This window comes from Pholis gunnellus, assembly GCF_910591455.1.
Source record: "Pholis gunnellus genome assembly, chromosome: 8".
Taxonomy (NCBI): domain Eukaryota; kingdom Metazoa; phylum Chordata; class Actinopteri; order Perciformes; family Pholidae; genus Pholis; species Pholis gunnellus.
In genome coordinates this window covers 24,774,106-24,795,490 of record NC_136534.1, presented here as the reverse complement: position 1 = coordinate 24,795,490, position 21,385 = coordinate 24,774,106, and the positions used below count along the sequence as shown (strand labels likewise).

At 45.9% G+C, this 21,385-nt stretch overlaps 2 protein-coding genes across 2 annotated transcripts; both read left to right on the top strand.

Moving 5' to 3' along the window:
• Positions 1 to 2,166: 2,166 nt before the first annotated feature.
• LOC306699734 (tripartite motif-containing protein 16-like) lies at positions 2,167 to 3,821 on the top strand (the record flags this gene model as incomplete). The annotated part of the gene is made up of 3 exons (XM_079164455.1): positions 2,167 to 3,108; positions 3,269 to 3,428; positions 3,571 to 3,821. The coding sequence occupies 3 exons, from the start codon at positions 2,167 to 2,169 to the stop codon at positions 3,819 to 3,821; spliced, it is 1,353 nt and encodes a 450-aa protein (XP_079020581.1).
• A 909-nt stretch (positions 3,822 to 4,730) lies between these two features.
• ptpn23a (protein tyrosine phosphatase, non-receptor type 23, a) lies at positions 4,731 to 19,784 on the top strand. Its single transcript, XM_079164270.1, has 24 exons — positions 4,731 to 4,933; positions 5,811 to 5,885; positions 6,794 to 6,921; positions 7,379 to 7,455; positions 8,479 to 8,528; positions 8,628 to 8,759; positions 8,853 to 8,933; positions 9,037 to 9,168; positions 9,296 to 9,343; positions 9,915 to 9,971; positions 10,075 to 10,133; positions 10,241 to 10,320; positions 10,702 to 10,816; positions 10,908 to 10,973; positions 11,438 to 11,583; positions 12,348 to 12,665; positions 13,377 to 13,531; positions 13,708 to 14,039; positions 14,196 to 16,605; positions 16,880 to 17,064; positions 17,191 to 17,295; positions 17,442 to 17,580; positions 17,792 to 17,905; positions 18,485 to 19,784. The coding sequence occupies exons 1-24, from the start codon at positions 4,850 to 4,852 to the stop codon at positions 19,088 to 19,090; spliced, it is 5,694 nt and encodes a 1,897-aa protein (XP_079020396.1). The 5' UTR covers positions 4,731 to 4,849; the 3' UTR covers positions 19,091 to 19,784.
• Positions 19,785 to 21,385: the final 1,601 nt, after the last annotated feature.

Genomic DNA, 21,385 nt, shown 5'->3' with positions numbered 1-21,385 from the left:
GACGACGGATTACCAATAAACAAACGAGGTTAAAGTAGAGAGGACGCACGTTATCACACTTAAGCCGTCTAGTTATCGTGGTATACTTGCCTTTAAAAATGGCGATGTCAGCAGAGTATCTTTTAGTTATTTCTGGTTTCTGGTGGACCTGAGATGATTGTTACACTTTATGTAACTTCTTCGCGAAAACAAAATAAGCTTATCATTTGTGTTTTTGTTTTGTTTTTATTATTTGAGGATCAAAAATGGCGGCGACACGACAAACGTAAAGTAAGGCAGATTGGACCTAGGGTGTTCCGGTTTGACTTTTCAAAATAAAACAAAAGCGACACCCGCGTCACAATGTGTTTTGGGGGAAATAATGCAGTATGTGTCACTAAAAAGTCTTAGTGTTAAGTGAAACGCTCTAGTTTGTTTTCATCTGAAGCTTCCTGCAGGTTTTACTTTAATATAACGATAAGAGATGTATGGTCATGATGTGTTTACCAGGAAGTAAGTTTATTTTGAAGGTAAAATCAGATTTCAACTTCAGTTGGTGTAAGCAGCAAGAAGCTTCTGTGCAGAGTTGGTCATAGTGCATTTATTCATTTATTTTGGAGAATATGAATTATTTTCAGTAAACTAAATTTTAGAAAAGGGTTAGGATTTTCCGAATTAATTAATCCATTACTTTGATTGAATAAACATGCTGGCCATTCAAATATGAGTTTAGAGCTCATCTTTAAACCTGCTTCTACATTGTGTCCCCATGTGTCAAGAAAAATACATAATTAGTAATTACATAATTACATTTTATTATTATTATTGTATTATATTACAGAGTTAGTTGAATATACCCTCGGCTGTTATTAACTACATTTTATCTTCATATAAAAATAATAAGAAAAGAAAAAACAAACATAAAAACAGGTTATTTGATTTTTAAAAAACAAAAAATTCAAACAAGCGCAACAAATCAAACAAAGTTAACAAAATGAAAGCACTAAGTGCAGAATGAACAACAAAATAAAAACAGTTTCAAGCTTTGTCTCTCAAACAGCTCAATTCTATTCAAATGATGATCAATGGGGCTTTATTGGCATGATAAACACAGTCTATACATTTAGATTTCCAAAGCAAACGGACAGCCTTTCAACGTCCCTCTACAGGTGAGAGACAGTCGTCAGGATTGTCCCATTGTCTTTAAAAGAAGACCTGAAGTCATTCAGTCGTTGGTGGAGTGTGTGTGTGTGTGTGTGTGTGTGTGTGTGGGGGGGGGGGGGGGTCCTGCCTGGTGAACTGTTGTTGGAGTTTCAATCGAGTACAGTCGTTTAGTTTCTCTCACTTCCTCGCTAAACCCGCACATTGACTCCTTTTCTTTCACCCACTCCTGAATGATTCCTTCTTTTGCAACCTTGCTGAGATTTGTATCCACCTTTTTCTCAAAACTGAAGATAATTTAAAGGCCACAAAACAATATACCAAATACCATTGTGTCGCGGCCGACAGCATTAAATCTGAGAAATGTGTTTGTGTTGGTGGTTTCAGCAACCCATGTGATGATCAAAAGGTCAAGTAAATCATAATCCAGAGTTTAAAAGTTACATTAATTTAAACAGGAAGTGCAGGGTAGTGATTATTGGGGGCAGTAATACACATTGTAGTGTGTTTATTAGAAGTTCATTGAAAGAAGGGACTGCTGACCATCCAGCATTGGTTCAACACGGAGGAATCAAAGACTTTATGCCTCTCAGATTAGGTCCGAAGTCAGGATCCACTTTCAGGGTTTGAGCTCGAGGTCCACAACTCACCTTCTGCTTACCTTCTCTCAAGTTTGAAAGAAACAACTTGAGATGGCTGTACTGCCTTTATTATATTGCATTTGATATCATTGATGATATGTTGCCTATTGTTTCATATTGCTGCTTTGGCAATCATTTTGATCGGTCATGCTAATAAAGCCCTCCCACTTCCTCCCACTCTCTGCTCTGGGCCCCTGTTGCTTTGCTTCCTCCCCCTCACTGATTAGCAAGTGTTAAGATTGGGAGTAACCACACCATGTGATAGGGGAGGAGCTGATGGGCCCCATTCAGTGATGATTAGCAAATAAACAGGAACATTTGAGTATTTGAGTCGGAGCACAGACTTGTTTCTGTTCATACCAAACAGTCCCTGCCACCAGGAGTAATGGCGCTGAAAGAAGTCCAGCTGAACCGGGAAACCTTCTCTTGTCCGATCTGTCTGGATCTGCTGGAGGATCCGGTGACTATTCCCTGTGGACACAGTTACTGCATGAACTGTATTGAATCCCACTTTGATGAAGAGGAAGACAATGAAATCCACAGCTGCCCTCAGTGTAGGCAGACCTTCACAACGAGGCCTGTCCTGCTGAAGAACACCATGTTAACAGTTTTAGTGGAGGAGCTGAAGAAGACTGGACTCCAAGCTGCTCCTGCTGATCACTACTATGCCGGACCTGAAGACGTGGGCTGTGACGTCTGCACCGAGAGAAAGCTGAAGGCCTTCAAGTCCTGTCTGGTTTGTTTGGCCTCTTACTGTGAGCAACACCTCCAGCCTCATTATGAATCCCCTGCTTTTGAAAGACACCAGCTGTTGGACCCCTCCGGGAGGCTCCAGGAGAACATCTGCTCTCGTGAAGAGGAGGTGATGAAGATGCTATGCTGCGCCGATCGACAGTGTATCTGTCAATCCACAGTCTCGACCGCCATGGCAGAAAGGACCAGGAGGCGGGATAAGATAAAGCTGAGTCGACAACGCATCGGCCGCAGAATCCAGCAGCGAGAGAAGGACGCGAAGGCGCTTCAACAGGAGGTGGAGACGATCAATCGCTCTGCAGATAAAGAATTGGAGGAGAGCGAGAAGATCTCTGCCGAGCTGATCCGTCTCGTGGAGAAAAGAAGCTCTGACGTGAAGCAAGAGATCAGATCCCAGCTGAACGGCAAGCTGAGTCAGATCGCAGAGCTTCAAGAGAAGACGGAGCGTAAGATTACTTGGTTGAAGAGGAAAGACGCTGCGCTGAGGAGGCTCTCACGCAACAAGGATCACAACGAGTTTCGGCGCTGCTACCCCTCCCTGGCACGACTCGGTCGACTTAAAGACTTCTCCGCGGTAAATAAAAGTCCTGTGGGGCACTTTGAGGGCATAACGGGGACCTTGTCAGAAGTCAGAGACAAACTAGAGGAGAAGTGGACCAACATCTCACTAGGAATGACTAAAGCGGACGTTTTACTGTTGACCCGGAGCCCAAGACCAGAGATGAATTCTTGAAATATTCCTGAAATATTCCTGCGACATCACACTGGATCCGAACACAGCAAACAAACAGTTGTTGTTGTTGTCTGAGGGGAACAGAAAAGAAACATACGTGTCCGAAGCACAGTCTTATTCTAGTCACCCGGACCGATTCCCTGCTTGGCCTCAGGTCCTGAGTAGAGAGTGGCTGACTGGGGGTTCATTACTGGGAGGGGGAGTGCAAAGGGAAAGGAGTTAAAGTAGCAGTTGCATTCAAGCACACAGGGGGTTCTACAAGCAGACTTGGATTCGGAGGCAACAACATATCCTGGGCATTAGTTTTTGAGAACAGCGGATACAAATTCATGTACAACAAAAACACCATCCCAGCTCCTCAGTCCTCCAGAATAGGAGTGTACCTGGATCACGGTGCAGGAAATCTGTCGTTCTACAGCGTCTCCGAAACCATGACCCTCCTCCACAGAGTCAAGACCACATTCACTCAGCCTCTCTATGCTGGAATCGGTCTATTCCCTGCTTTAGGAGTCCCTGCTGGAGGAGACTTGGCTACGTTCTACAAACTCAAATAGACAGAAGTCACTAAAGGGAAAGTGGGTTGAATTATGTTATTTAAAAGGTGCAGTGTGTAGCATTAGGCGGCATCCAGCTGGGAGGTTGCAGATTGCAAGCAGCCGAAATGTCTCCAGTGTGTTTATTGCTAAATAAAACTGATTGTTTTGTTGAATTACTTTTAGGTTTTATCGTTCCTTCCTGCGTCTGTGTAGCCTTGGATGCTGTTACTGCTCATGATGCTTTTTATTTTTACCTGAACCGACATTTCTCTGCACCAAAATGTACACGTGATGAATAAACAAACATGAACATTTTCTTCTTGTCCTCATTCCAGGCTATCATACAAAGCTGAAGTGTGAAATGTAAGCAAACTGCTTTCCAATGAGTTCACCATACCTATGTACAACAGGTTCATGGTAGAAATGTTGCACTGGTGGAAATGTTCTCTGGGCTTAAACTAAACGAATATTTAAAAATTGGTAAAATCATTTGGCTGAAAAGTGATTTTTTTTCTTATACTATATAGTTACATGTGACTACTGTTGTTTCCCTATATATTTATTCATTTTATTTCAGGAAAAAAACAAAAGTAGGCTATTTGGTATCTGGAAACTCATAACAAATTGAATGTTACAGTGCAATGTTACCTACATTTTTCAAAGTTTCTGACTTTGACTACTGATAAAAGTGTCATTTTTCATGTGATCTAAAAGTTCCAATGCTATACTGTTAGATAATTGGTCAAAGTATTTGCGTACTAGATTTCAAGAATTTAGACTAATCAGAACAAATATCGTGGGAATTTCCCCTAGCTATAGGCTAGTCTTTGGGCAGAAATGGGAGAGGACTGACTACATTCCCCACAAACCCACACGGCGCATATAGAAAGCTTACGTCACGTGCAACCAGCTTCCGGTTGAAGTGTAAATGGATACATGACACAGTTGTTTGGAGGAAAGCTTCTTCTTCGTTAACGTACACAAAACTACCGACGTGGGTTTTGACACTGTAACGGCCGACAGTCGCGTGAGGACTCGGTGCCGCGATGGAGGCGGTTCCCCGGATGCCGATGATCTGGCTGGATCTGAAGGAGGCTGGGGAGTTCCAGTTCAGCCCGGCCGTCAAGCAGGTGAGCTGGGGTGGGGAAATGGAAGCAACAGGGCTGAGGTCGAAAGTCAACCAAACAGGGATTATGGACGACTGGATAACCCAATAAAGAAGCCCACGTTAGCCACCGTTAAAAAACACACACACACACACACACTGCATGCTGGGATATTTCTTAACCTGGCCAGCTAGCTAAGAATCTGAATAAATCTCCCAGCGACCACCGCCTTTCTTTTGCTAACGTTAGCTTCACGCTAGCTAATAATAATAATAAGCTAGCAGCTCACGTCGAAGTTAATAAGTAGCGTCAGCACTCCAGTAAAGTGGCTAACTTAACCGTTACTCGTAAATAAACCTATTTAACGCGTTAAAGGCCGAAGTGACGAGCCGTGGCTCCTCTCGGCCCAGTCAGTCTGACGACATGGAGAATAATAAACAGTGATCTCATTGTCACGTGTACCTGACTACAGCAGGTTCTTCAGAAATGTAACCTAGAATCCCTGCCAAAGGAAAGACTTATCAAACACTACATATTTCATTTGCATGTCACAGAAGAGTTAACACCTTCAAGAAAACAGTAAAGTAGTGGCTAAGTTATATCTGTTACCTTTCTGACACAAGCAGGTCTGCAGGGTGCTCACCTCCATTAAGTAGCTTGCTTGCTTATTAAAGTGGCTCAAGGGGACGAGGAAAGCTTTCGCAATGCATGATGGGAGAACTCCAGATGCTGCAAGAGAGTTCAATCTCTAGTCTCAACAGATTAGCATATTGATGAATTAGCAACAGTTTAAAGACATTTTAAGTGACTGTTAACGGTTCTCCTTTATGTCTGATATTGTATTGTTAAAGTCAAAGCCTTCATAACATATTTATTTCATGATTTCTCTCTTTTCCTCCAGTTCATCTTGAAGAATTACGGAGAGAATCCAGACAACTACAATGAACAGCTGAAGAAACTGGAGACTCTGCGGCAGGTGGGTTGTGTGTGAAACAACACCAGATCTCTCCAGTACTTGATGTTTAGGTACACTGGTAGTTTAGATGATGTGGATGTAAACTGTTCAGAGCCTTCTGGAGGATTTGATTGGGTCACGTTGACCAACACACCCAGTTATTCGTCCTTTTTGTGGGCAAAATAAAGTCTCTCTCTCTCTCTCTCTCTCTCTCTCTATTTAACGCTCCACCTCTCACCCCATCCGCTGAAGGTGGAAGGAAGCCTTCCTCCAGTGCTTCACCACTACAGAACCCGCGCGCGCGTGCGTCGTATTATTTCCTGGGGGACATTCTAATGGCAGATGAGTGCAGTTAAAAGCTCAATCTGACCACTAAGTGATATCTGCTTTGTTTTACTCTGTGCTGTGCCGGGTCACACGCATCCATCCAAGTCCAGAGGACATCTGAAAAAGAGCTCTTTGGAAACGCCACTAAGAGACTGATTCGTTCTACACGTTAAATACTAAAACTACTGTACAGGAAGGATTATATGCTGTGTTTGGGTCACAGTGAGTTTGCAGACGTTCTGTAGCTGCAGCGGTGAAGAACAGCTGATTAAACGTGACTCCATGAAAACTTAGTGTTTCACCCGGACGGTGATGGTTTTTCAGCCCGCTCTGTGTAATTAGCTCAGGCTACTTTATCTGATGAACCTTTTGTAAGAATGCAGAACAAAACATTATTTTTCGTGGTTTTGATGACAATGAGAGTGACAAAGTTCGGACTGGTTTTATTTCTAAAGCTTGAGAAATTAGACACGCATAGAATATGAGATCAGTGTATTTGATGCATGTTAAGTATAAAGACACGTTTTCCTATAAATTATATGTTACTATTAAGTTGTTCGTATTTTCAAATATAACGTTACGATGGTCGATCTGTTTCACAGAGTGCGGTGAACGTGACGAGAGACTTTGAGGGATGCAGCACACTGAGGAAGTACTTCGGCCAGCTGCATTACGTCCAGAGCCGAGTGCCCATGGGAACGGGCCAGGAGGCTGCTGTACCCATCTCATGGTAGACACACACACACAGACACACACACACACACACACATGTCCGGCCTGGCCTGAACGCTGGAGGTCTGGGGTGGACAAAATAACAGGAACATTTCACCGAACAGCTCAACCTGTTAAGACTGTAGTTTTTTAATTAATGTTTTCGTTGTAGCAGACTGGATTACATGATGTCTCCTCCCTTTGAACAGAATGGGATCAGACTGATAACTGTGTTTTTATTTGCTGATATGAACCTTTTGTTAAATATTAATAATGAAAATCCACTCTTATTGTCCTTCTTTTTTGTGATTTCTTGAGCACATGATTTGTAAGATGGCGTATAACTAGTATGTCTAATATAGTCGCTGTTTAATTTTTCAAATGAACTGTTAACAAAACGTTTGTGTATACACACTCACTGTATTTTAATTGTATACTCTGTAATAAATGCTGAATTAATCTTTGTTTGTGTGCAGGACGGAGATTTTCTCTGGAAAAACCGTCACCCACGATGACATCAGCTACGAACAAGCCTGCATCCTCTACAATCTAGGTGAGTCCGGTCATGTCGAGCAATTCATGGTCTTCTTCTTTTAAACTAGACCGGTTAACACAACCAAACCTTTTAATTTGAACTTATTTAACTTTGCAGAACACGTTTAAAAAGACAGTTCAGACTCGAACTGTAAAATTCTATAATTTTCTTTTGTCACTTCACAAATTAAAATCTTAAAAGCTGTTATTTTGTGGTCAGAATCCCTTAAAACTGCTCAAACTAACTCGCGTGTTGATTTTCTCTTTTTAAATGGAACTCCTCTGTCGTTGCATTTGATCTGCTGATTATTTTCCTCGATTAATCGATTGTTCAATTAAACCTCTAGTGAAAGGCACCAACGGTTGAGGTCTCCAAATGGCTTTTTTATTCTCATCAACGGTAGAAAAGCCAAAGATATTCAGTTTACTGTAATGTACGATCAGGAGAAGCTGGAACATGTTTGGCTTTTTTACTTGACGAATGTATTTCATTTAACAAACAAACAATTGATTATCAAGATACATCGACTAATCGTTTCTGCTCTGGCTACATACATACAGGTAACAATACATTGATTAGTCAACATTGTGTTGACTAATCAATTAGTTGATTTAAACGACAGATCTGTAGTTTCTCCACAAAGAATTACACAAAAGGATTTTGTGTTTACCAGAGATGTGACTATACGTTTATATGAAGTAAGTCAATCAGCATCAAAGAAACATAAAGAAATTCAATAACGTTGATATCAAACCTTGATACATACCGTACTCATCTTTAAGGTACGCCTTTATTTTGAAATTCCCATGCCACGCCTGTGTCCTCAATTCAGTTCAAGCGCACCTCCTTCCTACAGAGCCCAGTCATAAAATTATCAAATCACAAATAGTTTATTTTTGTGAGTTGAAATAAATGTAACTGATGGTGTTCAATGGTCTCATTTCAATCGAGTCAATCTTGTATCAATGCCGCCTTTTGATGTAAGCAAATATCGTTTATGAGTGTGGAACTGAACACAACCTATCTGTGGATTCTCCGTAGGGGCCCTGCACTCCATGTTGGGAGCCATGGATAACAGGGTATCTGAGGAGGTGAGACGCACTAACACGCACACACACACGCACACGCACGCGCACGCACACACACACACACGCACACACAGTCCCACTGACTCTCTGTTCTCCGTCCAGGGGATGAAGGTGTCGTGTACGCACTTCCAGTGCTCGGCGGGGGCATTCTCCTACCTGAGAGACCATTTCAGCCACAACTTCAGCGTGGACATGAGCCACCAGATCCTTAACCTCAGCATCAACCTCATGCTGGTAGGTGACACACACACACACACACACACACACACACACACACACACACACACACGTAGAAACATGTCTCATCAACCTGTGTGTGCCTCTCAGGGTCAGGCTCAGGAGTGTCTTCTGGAGAAGTCCATGTTGGACAACAGGAAGAGCTTTCTGGTGGCTCGCATCAGCGCTCAGGTCAGCTCCTTACCATCAGATATGAATCTCATTTAATGATATCGCATCATGTGAATCAATGATTCAAATGTTGGGAGGTTTATAAGTGGATGTGGTGCTGCAGGTGGTGGATTACTATAAAGAGGCCTGCAGGGCGCTGGAGAACTCTGAGACGGTGTCCATGCTGGGAAAGATTCAGAAAGACTGGAAGAAACTGGTCCAGATGAAGATCTACTACTTTGCTTCTATTGCACATGTGAGTCTAATGGGAGAGAGTGTGTGTGTGTGTGTGTGTGTGTGTGTGGTGATTTGATGCACGTATGAACGTGTCTGCGTGTTGTCATTTGATTATTTGGTAACCGTTTAGTTTGTTCTCTTCACAGCTTCACATGGGGAAACAGGCCGAGGAGCAGCAGAAGTACGGAGAGCGGGTAGGACCACATTTCCTAATTAGGATTTGTTTTTTCTTCCACTGCTGATCACTGCATTGTTCCAGACAGAAATGAACCGTCTCTCTGGGAATTTGCAAAATACATATTCTAGTTCCTGCAAGAAATACAGAAATAAATCTTGCTAATTTTCCAGCAGTTTTCTGTCTGTAAAGCCTCAACGAGGCCACCGTTTCATCTCACAGCAGCACAGAAATACTCTGAAAGTTTAGCTCCACTTGTCACAAAAGCTGCAGCAAATATACTTTTATTTTGGTTCACAATCAGGGATTGAAATTGACATATTGACAGGATGTTTACCTGCCATGAAGGTCGTGCTGCTCGGTTGGGCAGAAGGATGTTTCAGCTTATTGCTGGTGTTTCCACCTTTCCTAGAAATAAGCATTTTACAGACATTACAACCAACACTGTTGACGTCTGTCTTCGTGAAATGAAGCTTCTGTAAGCTAGTTTTACAGTCTTAGTGAGCTGCTTCCCTCTTGCTAAATGTCTCGATGTTTCCTCTCCCCTGCGTGTGCTCCTGTTGCTCACCTACATGTTCTGTTTCCATCAGTTGGCGTACCTGCAGAGCTCTCTGGACAAGCTCACTGAAGCCATCAAGCTGGCCAAGGTACAATGTTCCCCATCAACACACGATTAGATGATTTCAGTTCTCACCGTAACCCTCTCTGTAGTTTTCTAAATCAACTCCTCTGTGTTTTCTTGGGAACCAGGGACAACCTGACAGCGTGCAAGACGCCTTGAGGTTCACCATGGACGTTATCGGGGGAAAGTGAGCAATAACTCTTGTGTCACTTGTTATTTCACTGGTGTCTTACTTTTGAATCAAAACCTGCAGAAATATAGTTATAGTTAGGACGTTGTCTTTTTCACCCGCAGGTTTAATTCAGCCAAGAAAGACAATGACTTCATCTATCACGAGACGGTTCCTTCTCTGGAGACTCTGGCCTCAGTCAAAGGTAACAGTGTGTTCTCCTGCACCGTCTTTATCCCTGTGCGCATGCAAAGCAGGATTTGCATATAGATTTATGTATGTATGCATTGTGACATTAACAGCCTGTTCTGTGTTGTGTGTCCATGGATTTGTTTAACTGGGTGTGCTAGTGGTTTGTGCAGCTATGTGACTCAGCAGGTTTCACTAATTTAAAATCTTGCCTTTTATCCAAAATGCGATCATTGGTTCTCAAACTGACTGGCTGCTGTTGTGTGGACAAACCAGAGAGGCTGTAGCTCTTCTGCTATTGATTTTGATCCCTCGTGTTCGGTTGATCGATTCTCTATAAAGTTGAGCTCATGTGTTACTGTGCCAGTAAAAACCAGCTGCTCCGTGTCCTCCCAAGGTGCCCCGCTGGTGAAAGCTCTACCAGTCAACCCCACAGACCCCAGTGTTACTGGACCAGACCTGTTCGCCAAGCTGGTGCCAATGGCCGCCCATGAAGCCTCCTCGCTGTACAGGTTGGCACCTTCAGTGGACGCCAAGTATTAGACAAGTGAAGAAGAGTGAGTTATGTTTACTGATGTCTGCGGATATGTTGTTTTATTCCAGTGAGGAGAAGGCCAAGCTGCTGAGGGATGTCATGACCAAGATCGAGAGCAGGAATGAAACACTAGAGTGAGTACGAGAGTGTGTGTGTGTGTGTGTGTGTGTGTGTGTGTAGGTGTGAGTGTGAGCATAAGGAGCTTTTCTGCAAAATAAATGAGCTAAAATGTGTGTGGCTGTACCGAATAGTTCGAATCATCATTCATAACTTTTCAATTTAGGTGCATTTTAGGACTCCAACTGATGATTATTTTCATCATCAAATTAACTGCTGAATAGTTTCTAGGTTTGATTTATTGTTTGGTCCATAAGTTTCTTAAAGTTCAAGCATATGAATATAAATTGAATATAAAATCAGTGGACATCTTGCTTTAAGAATCCATCATTTTCCAGAAGTTGGTTCCTTTTTTATGGCCATTTCATCCTCAAAAGTAAAAGTGATTTACTGAAAGGAACAGAATTATTATTATTATGATGTTTTTAAACCAGAACTCACTGTGTCGGTACGAGCTGACCGGTCTCGTCTCCTCCTGCAGGCAGTTCATGGACTCTCTGGGCTTGGAGCCGGAGTCGGTGGACAACCTGGACATGTACAGCCACATCCCTCCGGTCCTGATGGAGAAGTGTGCTGCTCTCAGTGTCCGACCCGACACCGTCAAGAGCCTCATCCAGTCCATGCAGGGTCAGTGAGCACACACACACACACACACACACACACACACACACACACACACTTTGACTGAACAAAAAGTCTTGATTTATCATCTAATTGTCCCTAATTAGCAAAAACAAATTAACAAAACGGACGTTCTGAAGAAAAACCTTGACTATTTTGAGAATTACTTTAAAGTTATATTTATTTAGACGATTACATTAATCGTATGCATACATTTGTAAGGTAACGTGTATAAATCTAAGCTGCTGAATATATTGTAAACTCGCATGTATACATGCAAATAGTACCGAAGTCATAAAGCAAGCTGTTACGTTCGTCATTCAATATTTAATCCAGCATATTTGAACTTTGCACAATTGCACTAGAGTATTATTTACAGAAACAGTCTGACTCATGGACGTTGTTCCTTGTTGTATCTTCGTTCACTGACTGGTCGGTACATAATTACTACATCTTTATGTTTACTCTAGCGCAGCTTTGCATTGAGAGCAACAAAAAACAAATACAAATTTCTGTTGTGTGCACTCATACCCGGCCAATAAAGCTGATTCCGATGATCACAAAATAACTTCTCCTGCAGTCTAACTGTGTTACTTTGTTTGCACAAACATGCATAATGTACACATTCAAACATGCACATTTTCTTGCCCAAACTGTGAGAGAACTTATTCTAAGTCTTGTTTTTTTTTTTGCCATATTTTTACGATTGTTTGTGTGTTCTCTGCAGCTTCAGTGTAAATAACGCCTGTCACATTTTCTTGCCTCCGTAGGGCTCTCGGGCGTCTTCACCGACGTGGAGTCTTCGCTGAAGGAGATAAGAGACGTCCTAGAGGTGGACGAGGCCGGCAGGCGAGCCCTCCAGGAGGTGGGCGGCCCCGCTGCGGGCGAGGTGCACCCGGCAGCGCAGGCCCAGGCTCTGGCTGAGATCTGCAGGGACCTGGAGAAGTACATGGAGGCCCACGAGAAGGCCAGTTTTACCAACACGGAGCTCCACCGGGCCATGCACCTGCACATCAGCAACCTGCGTCTGCTGGGGGGGCCACTGGAGAGCCTGAAGGAGGCCCTGCCCCGGCCCCAGCTCAGCGAAGGTGAGGGTGTGTGTGTGTGATGTAGAAGGTTTAGCACAGTAGCCTAAACTAGTTGAATGAAGGTTTGATGAAAGTCGTTTTCTGCTCTAAGAAAGTCCTTCACATATGTTTTATCAACGTAAAGCACAAAGATAACGTGCAGTCATCTGAGAGCTGAAACTAAAGATTATTAACAATAAACATTTAGCTTATAAAATAGTGTTACATGTCATAAACGTGTTTGTTTTGTCAGAGTAATGATTTAAAACCTAAAAATATCAAATTAGCTCTAAGTAAGCGAAGGATCCTCACACATCTAAAGCCGAATTAGGTAATGTTGTTTAACCCTTAATGTTCAAGGGTTTAACTTTGTTTATTGGGTTTTGCATAAACATGCGTCATAGGAGCATTTATAAAGTAAGAAAGTAAAAAGGTATATTTTCCTTTAAAAAATTAACTTGTCGGTTTCAGATGTTTGACTGTGAAGAGAAGCCGTGTCGCTACATTGTTTTGTGAAAAGTAGCTCAATATGTTGCTAATCTTATGTATAAAAAACGGTATTTATACAGCACCTTTCAAAACCGGGCTTACAAAGATGAGATTTAAACTCTGAACAGGTGTATCGGATGTATTCGTCATGTTTGAATTGTGAATGTTACCCCCTGTGTGTGTGTGTGTGTGTGTGTGTGTGTGTGTGTGTGTGTGTGTGTGTGTGCGTGTGTGTGCGTGCAGAGGAAGTAGCAGGGCTGCAGTGTATGAAGCGGATCCTGGGGAAGGTGCAGGAAATGAGGGAACAGAGAAGCTCTTTGGAGAATCAACTCCGCGACCTAATCCAGCAGGACGACATCACCTCCACCCTCGTCACCACGGAAAGGGCAGACATGAGGGTATGTGGCTGACCTGTGACTCCCTAAAGCCAATGCAGATTGTAACGTAGTACATACTTAGAGCTAAAAATTGCACCAGAGCCAGTAGGTTTAGTGTCTGCTTGTGGCTGAAGTATGGTAAGTCTTTTTTTAAAAAGCATTACACTGACACCTCTCACTAACCGGTGTCCTTTCAGCGTATATTTGAGGAGCAGCTGAAGAAGTACGAGCAGGTGAAGGTGTACATCGAACAGAACCTGGCAGCTCAGGAGAACATCCTGAAAGCCCTGACGGAGGCCAACGTCCAGTACGCCTCGGTCCGTAAGGGCCTGAGCCAGACGGAGCAGCAGTGGAACGGCACCGTCCAGGGACTGGTGGGCTCCTACGAAGCCTACGAGGACCTGATGAAGAAGTCTCAGGAGGGGAAGGAGTTCTACGATGACCTGGAGGCCAAAGCGTCCCGTCTGCTGGAGAGAGCGAAGACCCTATGTCAGACCAGGGCCGAGGAGAGGAAGCCCGCCTTGGAAAGGTGGGGCACACATTTATAACCATAAAGTTTTAATAGCAGGAGTGAGATTCTTGAAAGTTTAGAAATTTATCACAATACTATCACAATGAGGATCTGGTTTTGTACTGTCAGATCCTTCATTTACTGATACTCTCTGTTTGTTTGTCTCCTCTTCAGAGAGATCCAGAAGAAGCCCCCAGCACGACCAACGGCAGCCAAGCCCTCCCTGAAGCCGAAGGCTTCGGATGTCGACTCGGCCGGCTCCAGCCTGGATGATCCAGAGTTGGCCCAGCTGAGTGCAGCCATCTTGGCCTTGGGGGGTGACCTGCCCGAAGAGCTCCGCAGCCTCCCCCCTGACATGTCCTCTTTCCCCTCCTCCGCTAGCTCTCTGCCTTGGCCTGGTGCTCCAGCTGCTGGTCTCGCTCGCTTCCCTGCCAACCTGCCTCCTCCGGAGCTCCTGGCACGGATCGCTCAGTATCCTACTTCTGGACCTCTGCCGCACGGACCCCTCCCTCAGATGACTGCACAGATGCCTCCGTCAGGTTATCGGCCACCCCATCCTCAAGCCCCCCAACCTGGCCTTGTAGCCCCGACCCCAGTCCGGCCTTCTACCGCCATCGTGGATAGCAACCAGGCCCCTATCCCCAGCTATGCCCCGGTACCACAACACCACCATGTCCCTCCTGCAGCCTCTACTGGCTACAATGTACCGCCACAGATGGGGGCCTATCCCCAGTTTATGCCCCGACCAGGAATGCCCGTTCAAGGCCCACCACAGCAGCAGAAACAGCCGTACCCTCAGCCCATCGGGCATCCACTGCCTCAGGGGTACCAGCCTGGGCCGAGGGCTATGCCTGGTCCTCACCCTCATCTCCAGGCTCAGCAGGGCTACCATCATGGATACATGCCCCCTCAGCCTGGCGTTCCTCCCCATTACCAGCAGGCGTTCCCGGGGCAGCTGCAGCCACATCAACAAAATGGCTACCAGCCCCAGCCTCAGCTCCCCCAGGGCTACCAGACTGCACCGGGCTATGCACCCCAGCATCACCCTCAGATGATGTCAGGCTCCATGCAGAGGCCACCTCAAGGCCAGATGCCACCTCAGCATGTACATCCACACATGCCCCCAGCTTCTCAGCCAGCACCTCCTGTGTCTCAGCCCTACCTGCCCCATCCCCACCAACAGATGCCCCCTGGGCTCCCTCACCAGCACATGTTGCCACAACAGCAACAAATCTCAATGCCCCCTAATGCCCAGCACATTCCGCCCCACCCACAGATGCAGATACCAGGTGGTCCCAGAGCACAAATGCCCCCCACAAGTCAGCAAATGCCGCCAGTCTCGCAGAACTACATGCCCCCTACAAGTCATCCCATTCACCCGACCCTGCGGCCTCAGATGCCTCCAGCCTCGCAAGCTCACATGGCCCCCGGTCCTCAGGTCCACCTGCCAAGGGGCCCAATGCCACAGATGCCTCCCAGTGCACTACCCCCACAACATCACCCCCATCCCGGACAGCCTCCAATACCAAACATGCCCCAACAGCCCATGGGGATGCCCATCCAGCCCCAGACTCAGCCCCCTCATTCTGGGGGAGTGTGCTACCCTGGAGGGGCTCCCATGATGCCTCAGCAGCCTCTGGCTCCACAGCCTGCACCTCCCCAACAACCTCAGGCTCCTCTTCCCATGACCCACCCGCAGCCCTCCACTATGTATCCTTCAGCTCCAGGAGCTAATGTGCCTCCAAGTGCTCCACACGTCCCCCCCGCACAGCACATGATCCAGCCGGCTCCCGGAGGTCCTCCAGCGGCTCAACCACCCAACGCTGTCCCTCCTTCCCCTTCGCCTTCCCCCTCCCCATCTCCCTCTCCAGGTCCTACTTCTCTGAGTCTGAACCCCCAGCAGAGACCCACGCCAGCCCCCGCCCCTGGAGGCGCAGCTCCTCCCACTCTTCCCTCCCCCTCCGCTGTCTCTCCCTCCACATCGTTGTTTCAGCGCCAGAACTCGAGCACAGATGACCTCCTCTCTTCGAGCCCCGAGAGCCAACCAGGAGGCCCCAAGGCCCCCACTAATGTCCTCCAACCCACCAAAGCTGACCCGCAGGATGGGGAGCGTCGCAAGAAGAGCTCCCAGGGAGTTCTGCTGATCCAGGGTGACCCGTACCAAGCGCCGGAGCGCGTCGCCCGTCTTCACGGCGAACTGGAGCGTTACAGAGCCCGGGTGGATTCTCTGGAGCACCCCTCGGAGAGCGAGGGTGGCCTGTCGGTGCTGGACGCCCGCTGGAAAGAGCTACAGGACCAGCAGGAGAAGGACGCCCGCCAACTGTCCATCGCCATCGCCCGCTGCTACACCATGAAGAACCGCCACCAGGACGTCATGCCCTATGACCTCAACCGCGTGGTGCTGCAATCGGGCAAAGACGACTACATCAACGCCAGCTATGTGGAAGACTTGTCGCCGTACTGCCCACGCCTTATTGCCACACAGGCTCCGCTCACCGGCACAGCGGCGGACTTCTGGCTGATGGTGTATGAGCAGAAGGTGTCGCTGATAGTCATGCTGGTTTCAGAGCAGGAGCTGGAAAAGGTACGGAGTTAAGTTTAGTCTGCACTGGGATTAATATGGAAGTGATTAATACAATGTATTTATAATGGAGGTTTTTTTCTTTTTATTATTAATGATATTTAGACTTGCTGAAACATTTTGTTTTGTGGATATCTATTGATATTCAGCTAGTCTGTTTAAATTAAAGTTTATTATTCTATAGAAGCATCCTGTAAAAGTCATTTCCTCATTCGTCTCCTACCCCCGTTGTTGCCGTCTTCGTGTTTTTAACGTCGTCTCCTCGATCTCTCATCAGGGAAAGGTCGCGCGCTACTTCCCGACGGAGCGCGGCCAGCAGCTCGCTCAGGGACCAATCACGCTCAGCCTCACCACGCAGAAGACGACGCCCACGCACATGGAGCGCATGATCAGCCTGCAGTACCGCGACCAAAGCCTGAAGCGCACCGTCGTCCATCTCCAGTTCACCTCCTGGCCGGAGCTGTGAGAGACTTATTTTTAGTGTCTATAGAAACACACACAGACATGGCTCATTATCGTGATCGTGTGTACGGTTTATTATTGGGAATCATTATTCTAGAGTCATCGTTTATTCATATTTTCCATCAGGGGCCTTCCTGACAGCAAGAGCAACCTGCTGCGATTCATCCAGGAGGTTCATGGACACTACCTCCACCAGAGGCCCTTACACACACCTGTCGTGGTGCACTGCAGGTGAGTGTGTGTGTGTGTGTGTGTGTGTGTGTGTGTGTGTCAGATAGCCAAGTGATGCCTAAATAGCACCTGAAAACAATATATGCGTGCGTGTATGTGAAAAGTGTCGCTAAATAATCAGAGGCTGTCCTCTTCGTCTGTCTCAGCTCGGGCGTCGGACGTACCGGCGTCTTCTGCCTGCTGTACGCCGCGCTGCAGGAGCTGGAGGCGGGAAACGGGATCCCAGACCTTCCACTGCTGGTGAAGAAGATGAGACAACAGAGGAAGAACATGCTGCAGGAGAAGGTCAGACACACAGACCTCAGCATACTGGAGAAGATCTGTATTTTCATTCATATCATCGGCTGACAGCTGCAGCAGATGCTTATTGTTTACATTTATTTATAAATCACACTCTGGCTTTAAAACTCACCAAGCGCTGTAATTATAGCAGGATGCACATGAACTACTCGGAGTGAAGACATACTTGAATATTCTCTCTTGCGTCCGTCTCCAGCTCCACTTGAAGTTCTGCTACGAGGCCGTGTTGAAGCACGCTGAGCTGGTCCTTCAGAGACACGGCATCACGACCGCCACCTGCAGCAGGAACAGCAGCTCCGCAGCCACAAAGGTCTGACACTCAAAACTCAGTTCAGAACACGAGATGGTAAAATATTCAAACTGGCTGTAGAGGTTTGTGGATAAGGATCTGGTGCCGGCAAATGTTTTTTCATTCTTGCAAAATTAACTCAAACTTACTGGTTATGGTTCATGTTATGTTGTTGTAACTCAAACTTCAAATAAAACCAGAACTATCTGCCTGAGAAGTGAGAACATTTTTTTTTAATGTTGTCATTTGGTTGATGCGACTCTACAGTGTTTATTATTTACAAGTGTTTGTATTTAAAAATGTCCGCTGTCAGGAAGGAAGTAGAGTAGAGTTGTTCCTCTAGTGAACTCTTTGAATTATTCCCCGGTAGCTTCAATCATTCTCACTTTAGTGTTAATGTTGTATTATCTTACATTTTGCTCACCTGATTGTTCCAAAGGAATTCTACGAGTTGTGGTCAGACGAGGTACTCCTTTATTTCCAGTAGAGCTGTTAGTTTATTACCATTGTTAGTTAGTATTATTACCATTATTAGTTAGTTTATTACCATTATTAGTTAGTATTACTAGTTTATTTGTATCTGAACCTGTCTCTCTGCAGCCTTACTCCAGACAGGAGTCCCAGCAGGACATCGTCCTCGGCGGTGACATGCCCATCAGCTCCATCCAAGCCACCATCGCCAAGCTCAGCATCCGGCCCCCCAGCGCCACAGACCCCGCCATGGAGGCCCCCTCCGGCCCGGAGGGGCCGGTCGGCGCCGTCCTGCCCGGCCTCGACTCGCTGGGCGACGTCCAGCCGCTCCAGGACCCCGTCCCCCCCACAGACCTCCAGCCTCCCTCCTCCTGCAGCCCGCCTCTCATCTCCCCTACCCACTCTCCTCCACCCAACGGTCTGGACGCCGTCGCCCCCTCCCCCTCCCCCTCCACGCCACCGGCAGACGACCACCAGGCGGTCCCGGAGCCCACGCCCGACGTCGTCAGCCCGCCACCGGCCTCCTCGGCTCCGGCTCCCTCGTCCCTGGAGCTGCTGGCCGCGCTGACGCCCGAGGCCTTCTCCATGGAGGGAGGGGGCAAGGGGAAGCAGCGGGTGACCAAGCAGAGCTTCTTGCAGCCGGCCGAGGGTCAGGGTCTCCACGGGACTCGAGGGGAGGAAGGCGACGACCCGCTCAGTAGCCTGGACCCGCTCTGGAGCCTCGGCAAGCGCTGAGCCCGCCGCCGCCGCCGCCGCCGCCGCTCTCTCACTTTACCACCAGGTGTCAGCGGAGGCCTGTAGCTCGTTCTAATCCTGCTTTTTAAAGAAGAAACACTAAAACACGCTGAATCCCGACAGTGTGAGACATTTTAACGGTGTTGTTTACCAAGACGTGCCTGGTGGCAGACGGTAGGGGTTCAGTTTTGAAGTTTGCTTTCGTGGGGGGGGGGGGTGATACCTGAGACACAAACACACTTCTCCTTCCATCACTGGTGGCTTCTGGGACCAGATCGCTATGCACTAGTCTTATTCCTTCACTCCTTCTGTCGCTCTTTGCTGCTTTTCTTTCTGGATGTTTCTGCACTCCCATCGCCACATCTGGGGCTCCCCAAAAAAAAAAAGAAATCCCAGCATGCACTCCACTTTCATAGCCCCCCCCCTCCACTTTCCCACAGGGTGCGATGGTGTTTCTTCGGCCGCTCCCTTCTGCGAATCGGTGTGTTGACCTGGAATAATGGATGCACGGAGAACTCTCCATGCAACAGGCAGGAGCTACGAATCAGCACGTCCGAACCAAGTTGATTACTTTTCTTCATCTGTAACACTGTAAATATCTTAAATAAAGTTAGACTATTCCAAAAAGTTATTCTGGTAAACTTTCACTAATCGTTCATTATTGTAATAAAAAAGAATTAAATAAATCCAGTAGACGGACAAACTGTTGTGGTATCAAAGCCTCTTTATTTGAAAATTAGTACAAAGTCTTGAGCTTTTTGTGTGTTACAACATAGTGAATAAGTTACCTCCACTACTACAGCCTGCGTAGATCGTAGCCAATGAGAGGAGGATTTAAAGACGTTGAGAAATGAAATGATACAGAATCTGAGTTCTACTTGTTCCGGCAGCCGGCGGAGCATCACACGTGGACCACGAAGTGTTAAATATCTGCTGTCATTGTGAGGACGCAGCCGCAGGAAATGATCTTTTTATTTATTTTGTCTCGTTTTAACAACTCAAAGACGAGAAGGATGTCGCGGCTGCGTCCTCAGACTTTTGATATCGACGAATGAAAGAATGTGTGAAGCAGCAAAAACAAACGTTTACTGAAAAATGAATCGAGCGTATTTATCATTAGTAGTGTTGGATAATGGATAATGGATTGTTACAAGTCCATATGTGATGAACCAAAACATTGAAAAGAAGCTAAGACTCTACCGAAGTCAGCGCCACACCGAAACTCCATCTTTAAAAACTTAACTTAAGAGAACTTTAACAAAAGTTTACATATACAGTTTTTAACATGGCAACTCAAGAGTCAGAGCCAAACAAACCGCTCGTCTTTTAAGAGTCAGAGCCAAACAAACTGCTCATCATCCTAAAGGTAGAAGAGGAGGTCATCCAGTTTCACATTGGGTTCGACATTATGGGAAACGTTTTTATTTGCTTTCTGGTCCAGCGTTAGAGATCAATACCTCTCACATCAGTCTGTTAAAATATGAGGAAACGGGAGAGAAAAGCTAACTACCATTAACTTAAGATATCTAATCAACATGTCAAACTTTTGTTTCATCCCTACAAAAAACAGTGTAAAACTGATAATTCAATGTTTTAATTATAGAGCTTTAAAATTGGCGGTAGGTAGACGTTCGCATTTCCTGTCTTTATGCTAAGCTAACTAGCTGTAAGTTAACCCTCATCATAATACTGAACTAGAGTGGTATCAATCGTCTGGTTTCACTGCCAGTAAGCGATTCATGTTGAGCATCTTCACCAAAACGTCAAACTTCAGCTCTAAATCAAATTCACATTTTGCAAGAAAACAAGTAAAACAAACAAATCTACATAAAACATTTTCATCTCGAAAGCTTTCAAAACTACCGTCTGACATCAGAGAACACGAGCTAATGAACGAGCAGGTCACAGGTGTGATTTCTTAAAGGAGACGACGACACTGAAGTGAAACCACACCTGTAACCTCGACACGCTGCAGGTGTGGACTCCACTGAGGTCTAGCCGGGTCCACACTTCCTGTTTGAGCGTCAGTAGTGCATTGAGTTAGTGTTGCGATGCTATAAAAGGATATTTAGTCGTTTTTTATTTATGGATTTGTACGACACTACATTCAGCAGATGGACGATTGAGAGACGATACATTCTGTATGATGGTGTTTAGAGTCTTGAACCTGAAGCGTTACATTCTTTCAGAGTTAGAAGTTAAAAACACCGACTGGTACGGGCTAAAACGTCCCACCATTGACTTGTTAGTTTTATTACTTTATCAAAGTATTCAACAGATTTTAGGTACAAACTA

Coding starts and splice junctions, on each gene's coding strand:
- ptpn23a (XM_079164270.1), top strand. CDS start 4,850: ATGGAGGCGGTTCCCCGGATGCCGATGATCTGGCTGGATCTGAAGGAG. Junction 8,529..8,627: donor ATAACAGGGTATCTGAGGAG/GTGAGACGCACT, acceptor TTCTCCGTCCAG/GGGATGAAGGTGTCGTGTAC. Junction 17,581..17,791: donor AGAACATGCTGCAGGAGAAG/GTCAGACACACA, acceptor GTCCGTCTCCAG/CTCCACTTGAAGTTCTGCTA.